The sequence below is a fragment of the Neltuma alba genome, unplaced genomic scaffold (genome assembly GCF_004799145.2).
Source record: "Neltuma alba isolate B1F8T4 unplaced genomic scaffold, ASM479914v2 tig00011324_pilon, whole genome shotgun sequence".
Taxonomy (NCBI): Eukaryota; Viridiplantae; Streptophyta; class Magnoliopsida; order Fabales; family Fabaceae; genus Neltuma; species Neltuma alba.
The window spans coordinates 96,434-113,121 of record NW_021636031.1 but is presented as its reverse complement, the minus strand read 5'-3'; the positions used below and the strand labels follow the sequence as shown (position 1 = coordinate 113,121).

General features: G+C 33.8%; 2 protein-coding genes across 6 annotated transcripts in view; both read right to left on the bottom strand.

The window, feature by feature from the left end:
• Positions 1-1,548: 1,548 nt before the first annotated feature.
• LOC114711967 (protein NTM1-like 9) overlaps positions 1,549-16,688 on the bottom strand; it is a 31,610-nt gene continuing 16,470 nt past the window's right edge. Inside the window, exons 2-5 of one of the 5 annotated variants that reach the window (XM_028896414.1) lie at positions 15,385-15,563; positions 15,023-15,291; positions 2,336-2,455; positions 1,549-2,231 (exon numbers count right to left, since the gene is read on the bottom strand). In XM_028896414.1, coding sequence (XP_028752247.1) covers positions 1,890-2,231; positions 2,336-2,455; positions 15,023-15,291; positions 15,385-15,559 — 906 coding nt within the window. In that variant the 5' untranslated portion in view covers positions 15,560-15,563 and the 3' untranslated portion in view covers positions 1,549-1,889. Of the gene's footprint in view, positions 2,232-2,335; positions 2,456-2,797; positions 3,067-3,159; positions 3,445-15,022; positions 15,292-15,384; positions 15,631-16,688 lie in introns of those variants that run through there. The other 4 variants (XM_028896410.1, XM_028896412.1, XM_028896409.1 and 1 more) reach the window with 4 other exon arrangements.
• On the bottom strand, positions 5,039-6,404 carry LOC114711974 (protein NTM1-like 9). Its single transcript, XM_028896422.1, has 4 exons — positions 6,105-6,404; positions 5,704-5,966; positions 5,399-5,530; positions 5,039-5,283 (listed from the first exon to the last, which is right to left on the bottom strand). Exons 1-4 carry the CDS (start codon positions 6,277-6,279, stop codon positions 5,146-5,148), a joined length of 708 nt encoding a protein of 235 aa, XP_028752255.1. The 5' UTR covers positions 6,280-6,404; the 3' UTR covers positions 5,039-5,145.

The window sequence follows — 16,688 nt, the reverse complement described above, 5'->3', positions numbered from 1 at the left end:
TTTTAACCCTAATTTTATTGCTTTACTCCTTTCCATATATATATATATATATTATAAAAAATAATATTTTATAGAAAATATAAATTAAGAAAAAACATATACATTCATGTCGAAAATTTAATGAAATTAGGAAAAAATGTACCTTCTCAAGTTTCACCTCATGGAAGGGGTTAAAGAAGTACTCATCTTTTCTTAATATATGACCTAATTGGAAAGTAAATGTTAGTTCTATATATAAGACCTATTTCATATGTTTATTAATTTTTTTAAAATTAACCCTATTAATATTCTCCTAATAATAATCAAGTAGAAAAAAGGAAGAGAGAATTAAAAAAGATACTTACAGTATTTTAAGAAAAAAAGTCATATTAACTAATTTAACTAGTATATTTAATCTATTTAAATGAGAAAAATATTTTCTTAATGAAATAACAATACTTTTTACCCAACTTTTAGCTTTTCCAAGTATTGATTCCACCGTCTTTTTTATATATTCCTTTTCGCTAATTCTTCGTCTCTCCTCTATATTCAACACGTAACTTTCACTTGGATTGCAAAGAGATCCCGAAGATTTATCCAAAGAAAGAACCTGCGTGCTGCCCAAGTTTTCCTTTCATCCTCTTGACTTTTGAGGCCGTTTCTGTAGCTCTTTCTTTTTCTTTTTCTTTTTCCTGTATGGTTATTTTTTTGGCCAAAACTTTTGTATGGTTATTAATCCCACGGCTTGATGTCTTATTGTTGTGTTCACATTCAAAAATAGAAAAATAAAAAAACACTTATACTACCACACATAAAAAGAATATTTTAGTAATAAAAATATTAGAAAAATGATCAACAAAGTACATATTAAATTTTAAAAAGACAAATAAACCGTACTAACTATTTTTGTAATAATTTTGATTACTTTTGTAATATTTTTAATATGTCAAGATATATAAAATTTATTATTTTGAAATTCAATAAATATTTTTTATGGTTTTTCAAAATGGTCCCATTTTCTATTTTAAAACAAATGATAGGTCCTGTAAGTAAAATCTGCAGACCAAATTTATTAGCTACTACCGATACAACGATGTTGAAAAGTTAAATCTACAAACAAGATGCAAATGGATTACCATCATCTCGATTTATTTTAAGATAGATTTATATATTTTTTTATTTTTTATAAGATATAACATGCATGTAAGTAATTTTACTTGTTGAGCAATGAAAATATTACTCATAATGTTTTTGAGGACAATATTTGCCGCAAACCTTGATTTTAGTTTCCATCATTTCTCAAACTAATTTTTTTATCAAATTTTCAACCGAAAAAAAACAGAGTTCTTTTACACAATTCAACGCCATAATATCAATGACCAATTTAGCATATGAAAACAAACTCATTTTGGATGCACACAGTGAGGTACACACTGTTATTAAGATGTTTATTTGTCATCGTTATTTAACAATGTTAATTTTTTTTAATTTTTATTTAAAAATAAAGGCATTTTTTTGGGGGTTATATCTAATATCCTATATCTATAGCGAAGAAACTGCTGCTGATCATGGCAAAAAAACAATCGTTTTTGGCATGGCAAAATTGCATTATGTAAAACCGAAGGATCAAGGGTACAGGTAAACAGCCCCTGGTCCACTACAAGCCATAGAACACGAGAAAGATGATACAGAGCAATTCTCTTGCTAACTTATTAGAACATCATAATTTACAAAACCGACTGGAACCAAACAAAAAACAAAAAAACAAAAGCAGATACATCACACTACTTTAAATTATTGATAGCTTTCTACGCTTTCTATCAGCGCAGACCAGATATCGCCATCATTCTAAATAACCCTTGCTCATCCAAGGTTGGAGACCACAGCAAGAGTAAGTTGATGTCAAATTCTCATGCATCAAGTGGTACTTCAATGCTAGAATTTGGCATAAATGGTGCACAAACCATTGAGTTTATATTTTCATCCAATTGAAAGAGTGCTTGAATCATTAAATCTATAGATTCAGATTCAATTGATTGGGAAGGTATTTGAACCTCTGGGTTCATAACTTCACTTGAGTGAAAAAATGTTTGAATCAATGGATCTTCTGCTTCATTTGATTGGGAAATCATCTGAATTATTGAGTCCATAGCTTCATTTGATTGGGAAGGTATTTGTGTCAACAAACTTATAGCTTCATTTGACTGGGAAGATACTTGAGTATTTGAACTCATATCAGAGAAACAACATTCCTGAAAAACATAACAACCAAATATTAGTTCATTTGCCATCTCACATACGACTTGTAAACTTTAAGAATTCCTTTACTTACTCTTGAATTCATAGACATATTTACCTGATTTTTATCTTCAAGTATTATATTACTTGCCTTCCTCTTATCATCAACTAAGTGATAAGTTTTTTCTTTTGTTTTCTTCTCGTTGTTCTTTTTTAACCAGCATAAAGCATGAGTCCTCTGTAAGTTGGAGCATAAAATTAGAAATGAAAGTTGGAGCATAAAATTAGAAATGATAGTATTGATAATTTTGATTGAAAAAAAAATATTACACCAAATGACATACTAATGAGAATGGACAGGATCACCATTTACCAATAATAAATATCAGTTACCAAACAGCGAGAGACATTAAAAGAGTAATATAAAACCAATGATAGCCACGCTATTTACTCTAAAAATTAGACCTGAAAAAACCCCATATTAATTGTATGACCATAGCACAAAATCGACAGAAACACAATATATACTCTTTATTATCTAAGAACATCTATCTCAAGAGAAAATCAACATGTAATTTACCTCATGTGCTGGTAAGGTAGCGTCATGATATTCATGAATTACCCAATTAGTTTTCAGTGCACAAGGTTCGTGCTTTTTATAGAAAACTAGATTCTTCTCGGTCCCAATGACATTGTTAGTGTCTTGATCTATGATTTTACCGCCTCTACCAGTAACTTTCCAGAAGCCACGCAATGTTCTCCTGTCCCTCCGGGCACTGTTAGAGTACTTATAATTGTAGGGACTGAAGAAAAAGCACTCCGAATCGTCAAACTTATTCGCCAAAAGCGCTGGAGAAGACCAAGAAAGCAAAATCAAACGCCATAGCATAGGAAAGATGACGAAGTCTAAGAAATTTGAAAGAAAAATTTAAATTAAAGTACCTAGTATATCCCCGGGTTCGAGCTTGCAGGCATCAATTTCCGGGATGGTGTTGTGGACGGAAGGATCACGGGCCTTCAATTTGCGGCGGAGGTAGTGAGCGACGAGCTCTTTCTCCGTCGGACGGAATCGGTATCCCACCGGCACACGTCTCTTCGTCGGAGCTGAATTTGCCATGGCTGTCTCACCGGTAACAATACAGCGTCGGAAAGGGCAAGATGCCTAAGGAGACGGAGAGAGGGGCGGGGGTGGTCGGAGCTGGCAATTTGGATTCAAGGGAGCACTGGGCTTTATCTCTTGAAGCGAATAGCAGAGGCGCACCTCTTTCTTAAATAATGGAGAGATAAATTACAATTAAGTTGAAAATAAGCAGACGATGATGCGTGAAGACCTGTAATGTTCGGACACGTAAAAAGTACAAAACCGCGTAAGACTAAAGAGAATCTTTTGGTCTTTGGACTCTTCCCCTCAATTATACCCCACTTCACCCCTCTTTTCTTTGTTCCCAGTCAGTTACAAGTCCCAATCACAGTCATAGTATCTCTACTCTCTGAAGGTTCTGGAATGGGATATTAAACATTAAAAATATATAAATAAATAAGAAAACTTGCTCACCAAGGCGACAACTTTGAATATTGAGGGATTTTGTTTTTATTTAACCTCGTTCGGATGGTGACAAAAGTATCATATTTGTGTATAGTTTCTCTGCTTTTTTTTTTTTTAAAACTATGTTCTCTTCTCACTCACATAAAATTTAATTTTCACTCTATTTCATGCCAGCTTTTTCATTGTAAATTCGCACAAGTTTTATCGTGACATCAAGGAATGTGAAATCATAACAACTCTGAAAATACATAGTTTATAATTTCATTATCATTATCTTAATCTTCAACATATAATGAAATGGTTATAAAGTGTTCAATCTGATGATAACTTTAGCAGATATCCATCCAAGGTTATGCACTCGATTGTAATTCCAAGTATTCTGAAAATGAAGCAAAGGCAAGACTTGCTCCCCAAGTTTTAGAGTTGTAGGCTGGGGATGGACCCTACCATCTTTTCTGAAGCTCTTCTTTATTATGGTTTGTTATGCTCCCCACTAGGATTTGTTCCCTGACCTTTATTATTTCACTGGTTCATGAACCATGAAATGTTTATCAAATGTAACTATCGTTTTGGAATTACTTATTCCCCCTTTTTTCAATTCTTTTTTTATTCCAATCCTTAAAAGGCAATAGATAGGTGTTTTTCTAAATAAAATTTTTATACACTAATAAGATCTTATTTATAGTTTTCGTTAACTATAAAATTTTGTTTGTAGTTTTTGTTTCTAGTTTACAAATAAGATTTTATAATTAGAACTTGAGATAATATATATGTTATTTTCTCAACTGTTTAACATCAATCATCTTTTTGGTATATAGGTAAGGAAAATTTGTCATTTTGAATACCCAAAATGATAGGTATATATATTATTAATATAATTAAGGAAAGTTTGTGTCCAAAGGTATACATATTATTAAGTTTCCAAAAGAATTAAAAATCTTATTGAAATAGATTATCTTTCTAATGATGCTAAAATTTATTTTTATTAGAAGGTATATATATTTTATTTTCTAATCTCACATCTACTATACTATAGATGGCTTGTTTAGAATAGTTTATAAACAGTTTTGTTTCGATCATGATTTACGAAGTACAAGATAAATAAGTGAGAATAATTTTATCTCAACTTACATAAAACACACTTCTAGTTAGCCAAAAAAAGTAGTATTAATGCAAACATAATTTAATCAGGAGTAGATCACAACTTTATTACAACAAGCACTAAATCATTTGAAAAACTGGTTTAAACAAACACTCAATCCCAAGAACACTTCAAAAAGATAACCACAATCGTATTTTTTCTCCCTAAACATAATAGGTAGGTTTCCTTTCTTTATTGTCTCGACGCATATGTCAGATACTGTAAGCGCTTCCAGTTACTCTTACTTATCCTCACTCAGAGACCACAGCAAAAACGAATCCACATCAAATGCGTCTTCTGGCTCATCAAGTAGCATCTCACTGGTTGACCCCACTTCGTGCGGTGAGCCTCCAAAGTCACCTGACTCCGGAATTTGTAGCTGAATCATATATCAATCATCAAGTATCAGTTCTCATTATGTTTCACATCTTGAGCTTGTATATGAAATATATGAACAATATACTTATCAGTAGCTCGAGAATTTTTCTACTTACTCCTGGAATCATATCATTTGCTTGATTTCCGTACTCGGCAGCCATAGTGTCCTTTGTCTTCCTTGTCTTATCCGTCTTTTCTTTTGTTTTCTTCTCGTATTTCCTCGTTAACTTACATAGAACATAAGTTCCCTGCGACACGGAAGAATAATCAAGCATTTGTTTGTCGAACCCAGATATAATCTAGAAGAAACGATAACAGACACAATGCTCCACACGTGAAAATTGGTGTTGAACATTTAGTCACCAATTAGTTGAGTTTCCGTAATCTCGCAACTATAAGCAAACAAAGAATAGAAGCTTACCTGGTTTGGAGGAAAAAGGTCATATTCATGAATGATCCAATTACTTTTGGTGCGTCCTTGGTAGAAAACCAGACTCTTCTTGGTCCCAATAACGTTGTTGGTGGCAAGATCCCTGATTTTTCTGTCTTGACCGGTTACTTTCCAGTAGCCACTCGATGTTGCCCTATTACACCGATTGCTATTAGGGTACTTGTAACCGCGAGGACTGAAGAAATACCATTCTGGTTCGCCTGACTTGTTCAGCGAAAAAGATGAAACAACAGCTGTTGGATAAGAAGAAGAAGAAGAAGCAAGATCAAACGGCAGAGAATCGTAAGATGATTGAAGCATAAATAATAATGTTACAGTAAAACAAGTATTGGTTTGTAGAAGAAGAAGATGAAGGGTTTGGATTATGAGACCTGGTAATTCCCCGGGTTCGAAATTGCAAACGTCAATCTCAGGGATGGTATCGTGGATGGAGGGATCATCAGCCATCAATTTGTGTCGAAGGTAGTGACCGACGAGCTCTTCATCGGTGGGGCAGAATCTGTACCCCAACGGCATATCTTGCTGCATAAGAGCTGGGTCCGCCATGGCTGACTCTCAACTATAACCTGACGAGCTTATCAAAGGGCAAGCGGAGAGCTTGAGGAAGAAGAAACCTATAGAGAGAGAGAGAGAGAGTGCTTGTGGCGACGTTGTTTGGTCGGGAATGACAATGGAAGGCAATACTCCAAAAGTTTGTCGCTCTAAGCAAAACTCGCATCGCCATTTAAAGAGGGGGGAGTGAATTTTGAATTAAAATAAATAAAAATGATGTTTATTTATTTTTATCGAAGGCAAATACAAATACATAGAGGTTATATAAAGTGGGGGTAACTAACAGATATATTTTTGTGAAGGATGAAGCTCAAAAATTAAATAAATGACACGCCATGAAAGAATAATTTGTGGCGTCTTGGGTAATCTTAGTAACTTCGGGCGTAAGGAGGGGAAAGTGGATGACTCATGCATGCAAACGACGATGCGTCAGAGAACTTGTAATGTTTGGACACGTAATCAACTGTGGGACCCACCAGCAAATAACCGTGTCTGTACAGGTCAAGACCTTGCAAAACTCCTTCCTCATTCCATCCTCCTTTCGAATTTTCATTGCAAAATTGCAACATTTTCTTCTTTTCTTTTTTCCCGCTTCCCACCCCTTTCCGTTGCGATTCTAAATCAGCTTTCTCTCTTTTAATCATCATCGAATCTCACGCGTTTTTCTCTGCATAGTACAGTTTGAAAGACCAGTCGTATTCTTTTGTGAAAACCAAGCATCTGTCTCAGATTTCTTATTTGTCAATTCGTGTAACAAATTAATGAAGCGTTCCATCTTATTCCTACATCTGCGCTTTTGCTCTTCTTTGCAAGCACCATTTTCGGGCAAGTTTCAGTAAACGCAGGATCAATCGAAATAATTCTGAGATGTGTAAATTCAGCTGACCTTGCAAAACTTTGCTTGACTAAAGGGTACGGTCTTTTGGAAAAGAAACAGAAACCAACGACGTATGATCTCAGTTGAAAAAAAAACACTTTCATCCCTCCCGGGGGGACAGCGAACAACAATTCAATGCCATGGGTAAATGTACTGAGATAAGCTGCTTATTTCAGTACATTACAATTCTCAACAGAATTTAAATAAGTCAACTATACAAAGATTTCGCTATAGGCCTATATCCACAAGGGAAAAAAATAATTTAGCCCCTTTAACTAACTTCACAGACCATTTATGACAATTGCGAAGGAAGCCGACGAGGGATTGCATCATTTATAAACCCCCTTTAATTAACTTCATTTCAGACATTATCATAGGCAAAAGCCTTGGACGAAACTAGGAAAGGGTCACCCCCTCCTTCATACCTCCTACCCACCAGTAACGAAAGGCATCAATGGAATCTCCCACATGATACCTCACACACACACACACAGAGAATAAAAAGGAAGGCTTGCATCCCAAGTTTGAAATTTTGAATATTCTGAATTTGTTGAAACATGGTGAGAGTCACTGGTCAAGTCTCTTCCTGTGTTAAACCCCACCATGACCATCCATCCCACCGCAAAGTGCCTCTTCAGTCTCCCTCTAAAAGGAAAACAAAGTCAGCTTCTCATGTTTTCACTTTTTATGTGGGGTTTGTTATGTCCCCCCATCCCCACCTTTATAAAGTTACCTTCTATACTCGTATCATTATGAGCCAGAAGTTCGCTGCGGGTACATTTTCCTGATGACGTCACATCCCAATGACTATATCCTTATGGTAAATTGAGGGAGGATTTGGATTTTAACTCAGCTAGCTAATTTATGTGCACTACAAAAAAAAACAGCTAATTACCAACAGAATTAGTGACAGAATAATTTTCGTCGCTAATTTCTGACAGATTACCCATGAAAATTTCGTCGCTAAATTAGCTACGGAATTAGCGACAGAATCTAATCCGTTGCTAATTAGCCACGGAATTTTTTTCGTCAGAAAATTCCGTGGTAAACTTTTATAATTAAAATTAGTCACAGAATTTTTTCCGTCAGAAAATTCCGTAGCTAATTCCATGGCTAAACTTTTATAATTACGATTTGCGACAAAATACTTTTCCATGGCTAATTTAGCCACAGAATTAGAGACAGAAAATTATTCCATCCCTAATTTCCATGGCTAAAATATAATATTTAATATAATATAATATAATAATATAATAAATATATAATTAAATTATATATCTTATAAATATTAAATAAAAGAATTAAATTTAAAAATATATTTATGAAAAAATTATTTACTATTTAAAATTCAAAATTAGTGTCATTGAAGATTAATATTATATTAAAATAATTTTTTAAAAATAAAGCATTATAAAATAAATAGTAAAACAAATATCTAAAAATTATTTTGTTACAAAAATAGTTATGATTAAAATTATCATATAGTTTATTCTTACTTTCTAATAATATATATGTGTATAAATAATTATTTGTGTAAGAGAATATTATATATATATATATTTAATTTTGCATAATAAGTCAGTAAGTTCATTGCAGCTCAACTGGTGAAGTCGCGCTCGTGCACAAGTGAGGTCTTTGGTTCAAACCGTGGAGAAGTCACTTTACAGAGGAATTATATGGTGGCGACATGTGGTAATACAATTTTAATTTTTTTAAAAAAATATATTAGCGACGGAATTTCAATTTACTGACGGAATTTGATTCCCTCGCTAATTCCGTCGGTAATCCAATTAGTGACGAAAAAATTAGCGATGTAATCAATTATGTCACTAATTCTATCCGTAATTTGATTTCGTCGCTAAATAAAAATTCCGTCCGTAAATTCTGTCGCTAATCAGATGTTTTTGGTAGTGGTGAAGGATCTAACCCTTCTATTATTTCCATTGCTTGTGGTTTCCATACTCTTCCTTGAATTGTTACCCTGTCTTCGCCCTGCTTTCCTTGAATTGCTCTTTCTTCTGAATAGCAAGATGCTTCATTATAGGTCAACAGACTATCCTGAAGATTCAAAATGATGCAACCCTTTGTCACTAATATTTTGTTAGACTTAATGGATGGGAATGATTCAAATGATATAATCACTGCCGCAATCAAATTATCAGTTGTTTTTGGTGTTTCCTTGTATTCTAAAGATTGTATGCCATTAAAGAAGCCAAGATCTAGAATATTCAAGTCAAGAGTATTAGGAGGTTGGTTCATCGAGCTAATACAAAATCGATGTTCTATGGCAACTCAATAAAACTCATTGTCATTTGGATCAATGTGACATCTTGCATTGTCCTGTTGAATATAAATCGGCTCCCCTATTTAATCTCTAGGCCACTTTGCTTTTATGGTGAGCACAACATATCTAATAAGAAACTATCTACTAACTTTTTTGGTAACTAATTAAAGTTATAGGCTTTGTTATCAATGAACCTACAGGTGTATTAACACTTTTTCTCTTTGCTAGCTCTTTTGTCACTAAAGGAAAGACTCCAATTTTCCCGAAGAAAGTTTCATTGCCTTCACTGTCAAACCTTGGATGGCCAACACCAACCAAGAACATGACCTTTCCAATAAAGTTTTTGTTTTGCATAGTACGCAATGGATCATTTTCTATTGATAGCATGTAATGGTTCACAGTCTTTTTAGTCATATAGAACCACTTCTCATCAATGTGAACTACATTATACATGCTTTTAAAAGTTAGATCTCCTAGCACTAAACCACTTTCAATCGTGGATGAAAAAAACTATAGTCTAGCAAATCTTATTCTCTGCCCTTAAATATGGCTTAATGGCATTAGAGTGATGTTGGATAACTCCCTTCTTTTGAAGTCTAACTAAAGAGGTTTTATTTATATTCAGTACACAAGATAGATCTCGCAAGGTCATTCTCTTAGCAAAAGGAACTTGAAGAAATTGATTAGTATGAAGTTCGACTCTCTTGCGACCACAATTTCCTGTTTTTTCATGACATGCACCATCCCCAACCTTTGTTTTTTGCCAAATACGTTTAATGATAGAATTGGATACCGAATACATTGATGCAACCTTCTTCATACCCCCTCCAATTAGTTTCCCATCTCGATTATACTGCAATAGGAGATAGGAGATGGCTCTGCGGTCTTCATGACTCAAGAACCTACGGTGTTTGCTTATTCCATGATACCTAATAGCACTTGCAGATTTTATTAACCAGGAGAGACAAAAGTAACAAAGCATAAAAAATTAAAATTAATAAACATGGAAGAACATGCATATTCTAGTTTGAAACAAACAGAAATACTACTAATACAAGGTGTTGATTCAACTAATAATCCATGCGATGGAAATACTTGGCAGACAGCTCAGTTATCCTTACCAGCCAAGAACCAAAAGAAGATGACACATATAGATGGAAAGAGAAAGAGCAGATCCCTCTAATTATAAAGAATAAGCCAAATAAGCAAAACTCAGAGCAGGACACAACCTCTATATATATAGATATGATTACCATAGGAAGTCATAGTCTCAAAATTATAAAAGAAGCATGTAAAATTAAAACTCAGTGATTTGATTTGATTTGATTTCACTAACTACTATTTTCTTCAAAGCCTGCGGAATACATCATATGGGGAGTTAAAATTCGCATTTCTTCAAATGAAATGCATCGGCATCTCTGTTAAGACAGGCTACTCCATGTTTCTAGGGCATCTCAAGGATATTAATGATAAATTCTTCTCACCACACAATGCAGATTGAAAAAATTGGGTGGCGTCTAGGCCCTAACACAACTACTGTTCAATGAATTCCAGTAAATGCCAATAACCTTGCAGTATCTGGACAACTACTAATCGTATTTCGAAGTAAATTTCAAAACATACTGAACTACTGTAACAATAGCATACTCTGGCTTGCAATTGCATGAAAGACACGATGTTAATCAAGAGGTAAGCAACGGTAATATAAACAGCCTCTTCAATTCTCGTGACTAATCTTGAGTACATCAAAGTCGTTGCTTCATTCTTGTCAAAGCATAAGGCCTATCGGGCTACCAAGAGAGGTAACTACAAAATATTCTAGGTACCAATGACATTGTTGTGCCCTGAAGCTCCAAAAAATTCCAAGGACATCGAGAATCAAGACGCTAACAATGTCATTGGGACCAAGAAGACTCAAGACCACTTTCCTCGCAGCCAATAGGTGGAATTGTCAAGGGTGCCTAAGATCACAAGATTTGGGGGGAAAAAAAAAACCTACTTGGATCATCAGAATTTGTCACAAAGAATTCAAACCCCATAGAAATAAAGACGGAAGAATAATAGGGTGTCATAAGCACTAGGTTTGTTGCTACCTGAGAATGGAGCTACATGTAGAGATTCCAGCAAAGAGGAAGAATGGCAAAGCGGCCAAAAATTGTAGGCGGCTTCTTCTAGGGTTTCTAGATTGCCCCAACCCCAAAAAACAAATTGGGGCCCAAAAAATCAAACTACATCACTTAGATTATTGTCATCTTTAGGTTAAGAAGCCCATCGATTTGTTAATCAAAGAAAGCCCATGACCTTGTTAGTCAAAGAAAGCCCATTACACCAATTCGCCCATCAAAGTTTAAGAACTGAGCATCCCCTAGAAGGATTGTGTATGCGCACGCACATTTGTGCGTGTGTTTTTTGGTTTTAGAAAGTCATCGTGATGCGAAGAGGCAAACGTTTTCACACAAAAACAAAAACAATGCGCATAATATGAGTGATGAAGCCAATGCTTCTTTACGCCCTATTTCTAAGGTATTAATTTTGTGGGTTTAAATCCACCTAACATCTTAGAGTATTTTGTGATATATTCAACACTCTAAAATATTTTTTTTAAATATATCCAACATTTTAACATATTTTTTTGATGCATCTACCAATGTGAAATATTTTTTTTAAGTGCATTTAACATCCTAAAATATGTTTTGATACATCCAGTATCAATGCACAAAAATACTTTAAAGTGCTAGACATACCTAAAAAATATTTCATGATACTAGATGCACCTCAAAATACTTTAAGATGCTATATGTACCTAAAAAATATTGTAATATGCTGAATGTACTTTAAGCCTAATTCTATCGTCTTAATCCTTTTAACATATATACTTTATAAAAAATAATATTTTATAGAAAGTAAAAATTAAGAATAAAAATATACATCCATACAGTAAATTTAATGAAATAAGGAAAAAAAATATACTTTCTCAAGTCTCACCCCCATGGAAAAGGCTAAAGAAGTACTCTTCCTATCATTAATATATGACCTAATTGAAGAGTTGATATTAGTTTTATAAGTAAGACCTATCTATATGTTTACTTTTTAAAAAAAAAATAACCTTACTAATTTCACTTAACAATAATTAAGTAGAAGAGAGGATGAGTGAATTAAGAAAGATACTCATAGTATTTTTTAAAAAAAATCATATTAACTAATTTAACTAACATAACTAATCTACTAAAAGTATTTTATTTCATGTTATAATTATAGTGCGTGTTTTGAGAAGAATGAAATAGCAGTCCTTGTTGCCCAAGTTTTAGCTTTTTCCAAGTATTGATTCCACCATCTTTTTTGTATATTCCTTTCATTAATTCTTCTTTCTTCGTCTCTCCTCTGTATTCAACGCGTAACTTTCACTTGGATCGCAGAGAGATCCCGGAGATTTATCCACAGAGAGACCCTACATGCTTTCCAAGTTTTCCTCCCATTGTCTTGGCTTTTGAGGCCGTTTATGTAACTCTTTTTTTTTTGTATGGTTATTTTTTTGGCCAAAACTTTTGCATGCTTATTAATCCCACACATAAAAATGGAATTTTAAAAGGGAGAATTACAATGAGGTCCCAAGTAATTAAAACAAGTTGTCATTCTCACTGTAAACTTGTTATTTCAACTGCTCATGTTACTTGGACTACTTGTGTACTGAATGTAACCTTTTAAAAAAATAAACTGTGATAACTTTCAAAATGGTTTTAACGGGTCAAAATATGTAAAAGTTACTATTTATCGTTTTGAAATCCAACAAATATTTTTTTTTATGATTTTCCAAAATGGCTCCATTTTCTGTTTTAAAACAAATGATAGGTCCTGGAAGCAAAACCTACAGATCAAATTTATTGGCTACTACCGATACGACGATTTTGAAAAGTTAAATCTACAAACAAGATATAAATGGAATACCATCATCTTGATTTATTTTAGGATAGATTTATATATTTTTTTCTTTTTCATAAGATATAACATGCACGTAAGTAAAATATTACTTGTTGAGCAATGAAAACATTACTTATCATGTTTTTGAAGAAAATATTTGCGGCAAACCTTGATTTTAGTTTCCCTCATTTTTTCAACTAATTTTTTTTTTATCAAACTTCTCAGCCAAAAAAACAGAGGAGTTCTTTCACACAATTCAACACCATAATATCAATGACCTATTTTAGCATATAAAAACAAACTCATTTCGGATGCACAAGGTGAGATTCACACTCTTATTAAGATTTGACGTCATTGTTATTTTAACAATGCTAATTTTTTAAATTTTTATTTAAAAATAAAGGCTTTTTTTTTTTGGTTATATCTGATATCCTATACATACAAGGAAGAATCTGCTGTTGATCATGGCAAGACAACAAACGTTTTTTGCCACAAAAAATTGCATTATGTAAAACAGAGGGATCAAGGGTACAGGTAAATAGTCCCGGGTCTATTACAAGCCATAGAACCCAAGAAAGATCGATGATACACAGCAATTCTTTTACTTAATTATTAGAGCATCATAATTTCCAAAACCAGCAACAACAAAAAAAACCAACTAAAAAAACGGAAGATACACCACACGACTTTAAATTATAGATAGCTCTCTGCGCTTTCCATCATTGCAGACTAGATATTGCCATCATTCTGAATAACCCTTGCTAATCCATGCCCGGAGACCGCAGCAAGAGTAAGTTGAAGCCAAATTCTCATGCATCAAATGGTAGTTCAGTGCTAGAATTTGACATAAATGGTATATAAACCATTGAGTTTATATTTTCATCTGATTGCAAAAGCCTTTGAATCAATGAATCTATAGATTCAGATTCAATTGATTGAGAAGGTATTTGAACCTCAAGGTTCACAGCTTCATTTGAGTGAAAAAATCTTTGAATCAATGGATCTTCTACTTCATTTGATTGGGAAAACATTTGAACTAGTGAGTCCATAGTTTCATTTGATTGGGAAGGTATTTGTGTCAACAAACTTATAGTTTCATTTGACTGGGAAGATACTTGAGTGTTTGAACTCATATTAGAAAAACAATATTCCTGAAAAACATAACAACCAAATATTAATTCACTTGTTAACTCACATACACCTTGTAAACTTTAACAATTCCTCTACTTACTCTTGAAGTCATAGACATATTCGCTTGATTTTCATCTTCAAGCATCATATTACTCGATTTCTTCTTACGAAGAGTTTTTTCTTTTGTTTTCTTCTCGTTGTTTTTCTTTAACCAGCATAAAACATGAGTCCTCTGTAAATTGAAGTATAAAATTAGAAATGATAGTATTAACGATTTTGATTGAAAAAAAAAGTATTACACCAAGAATGGATGGCATCAACATTTACCAATAATAAATATCAGTTACCAAACAATGAGAGACATGAAAAGAGTAATATAAAACCAATGACACTCATGCTATTCACCCTAAAAGTTAGACCGGATACATATAACCATAGCACAAAATAGATAGAAACATGATATATACTTTTTATTTTCTAAGAATGTATGTAGAGACATCTCATAAGCAAATCAACATGTAATTTACCTCATGTACTGGTAGGGTAGCATCATGATATTCATGAATTACCCAATTAGTTTTCTGAGCACGAGGTTCGTGCTTTTCATAGAAAACCAGATTCTTCTTGGTCCCAATGACATTGTTAGTGTCTTGATCTATGATTTTACCGCCTCTACCGGTAACTTTCCAGAAGCCACGCAATGTTCTCCTGTCCCGCAGGGTACTGTTAGAGTACTTGTAATTGTAGGGACTGAAGAAAAAGCACTCCGAATCGTCGAACTTGTTCGCCAAAAGCGCTGGAGAAGAACAAGAAAGCAAAATCAAACGCCATAGCATAGGAAAGATGACGAAGTCTAAGAAATTTGAAAGAAGAATTTAAATTAAAATACCTAGTATATCCCCGGGTTCAAGCTTGCAGGCATCAATCTCCGGGATAGTGTTGTGAACGGAAGAATCACGGGCCTTCAATTTGCGGCTGAGGTAGTGAGCAACGAGCTCTTTCTCGGTCGGACGGAATCGGTATCCCACCGGCACACGTCTCTTCGTCGGAGCTGAATTTGCCATGGCTGTCTCGCCGGTAACAATACAGCGTCGGAAAGGGCAAGATGCCTAAGGAGATTGAGAGAGAGAGAGAGGGTGGTTGGAGGTGGCTATTTGGATTCGAGCGAGTACTGGGCTTATCACTTCAAGCTAGTAGCAGAGGCGCACCTCTTCTTAAATAATGGAGAGATAAATTACAATAAGTTGAAAATAAACAGACCATAATGTGTGAGGACCTGTAATATTCGGACACGTAAAAAGTACAAAACCGCGTAAGACTGGAGAGAATCTTTTGGTCTTTGGAGTCTTCCCCACAATTACACAGCAATTCACCTCTATTTTCTTTGTTCCCAGTCAGTTGCAAGTCTTAATCACAGTAATAACATCTCTGCTACCTGAAGGTTCGGGAATAGTGTATTAAAAATTAAAAATATAAAAATAAATAAGAAAACTTGAGGGATTTGACAAAAGTATCATATTTGAGTATATTTATTCTGTTTTTTTTTTTACGGTGTTATCTTCTCACTCATCTAACAAAGCATAAAATTTAATTTTCACTCTATTTCATGCCAGCTTTTTCATTGTAAATTCGCACAATTTTTATCGTTACATCAAGGAATATGAAATCATAATAACTCTGACAATACATAGTATATAATTTCATTATTATTATCTTAATTTTCAACATGAAATGAAATGGCTATAAAGCGTTCGATCTGGTGATAAGTTTAGCAAATATCTTGTGATTCCAAATATTCTGAAATGAATAAAAAGCCAAGCCTTGCTTCCAAAGTTTTAGAGTTGTAGGCTAGGGATGGACCCTAGCATCTTTTCTGATGCTCTTCTTTATTATGGTTTGTTATGCTCCCCACTAGGACCTGCTCCCTGACCTCTATCATTTCACTGGTCCATGAACCACGAAATGACCATCAAACGTAACTTCTGTTTTGGAATTCCTTATTCCCGTAGCAGATTGTTCAATTCTTTTTTTTTTTAATGATAAAACCCCATTTGCGTTTTATTCCTATCCTTAAACGCGATAGACAGGTGTTTTTCTAAATAAAATTTGAGAGATTTCTATAAAAAAATCTTTAAATTTAAAACTTTAAGTCTTTTTTATTTCACTTTAATAACAATTGATAATATTTAAAAA

What these genes read in the sequence shown, in the direction of transcription:
- LOC114711974 (XM_028896422.1), bottom strand. Translation starts at nt 6,279, where the DNA reads ATGGCGGACCCAGCTCTTATGCAGCAAGATATGCCGTTGGGGTACAGA. An exon ending in CGAACCCGGGGAATTACCAG is followed by an intron (nt 5,967 to 6,104) that starts GTCTCATAATCC and finishes CTTATCCAACAG; the next exon opens with CTGTTGTTTCATCTTTTTCG. An exon ending in ACCTTTTTCCTCCAAACCAG is followed by an intron (nt 5,531 to 5,703) that starts GTAAGCTTCTAT and finishes TCCGTGTCGCAG; the next exon opens with GGAACTTATGTTCTATGTAA.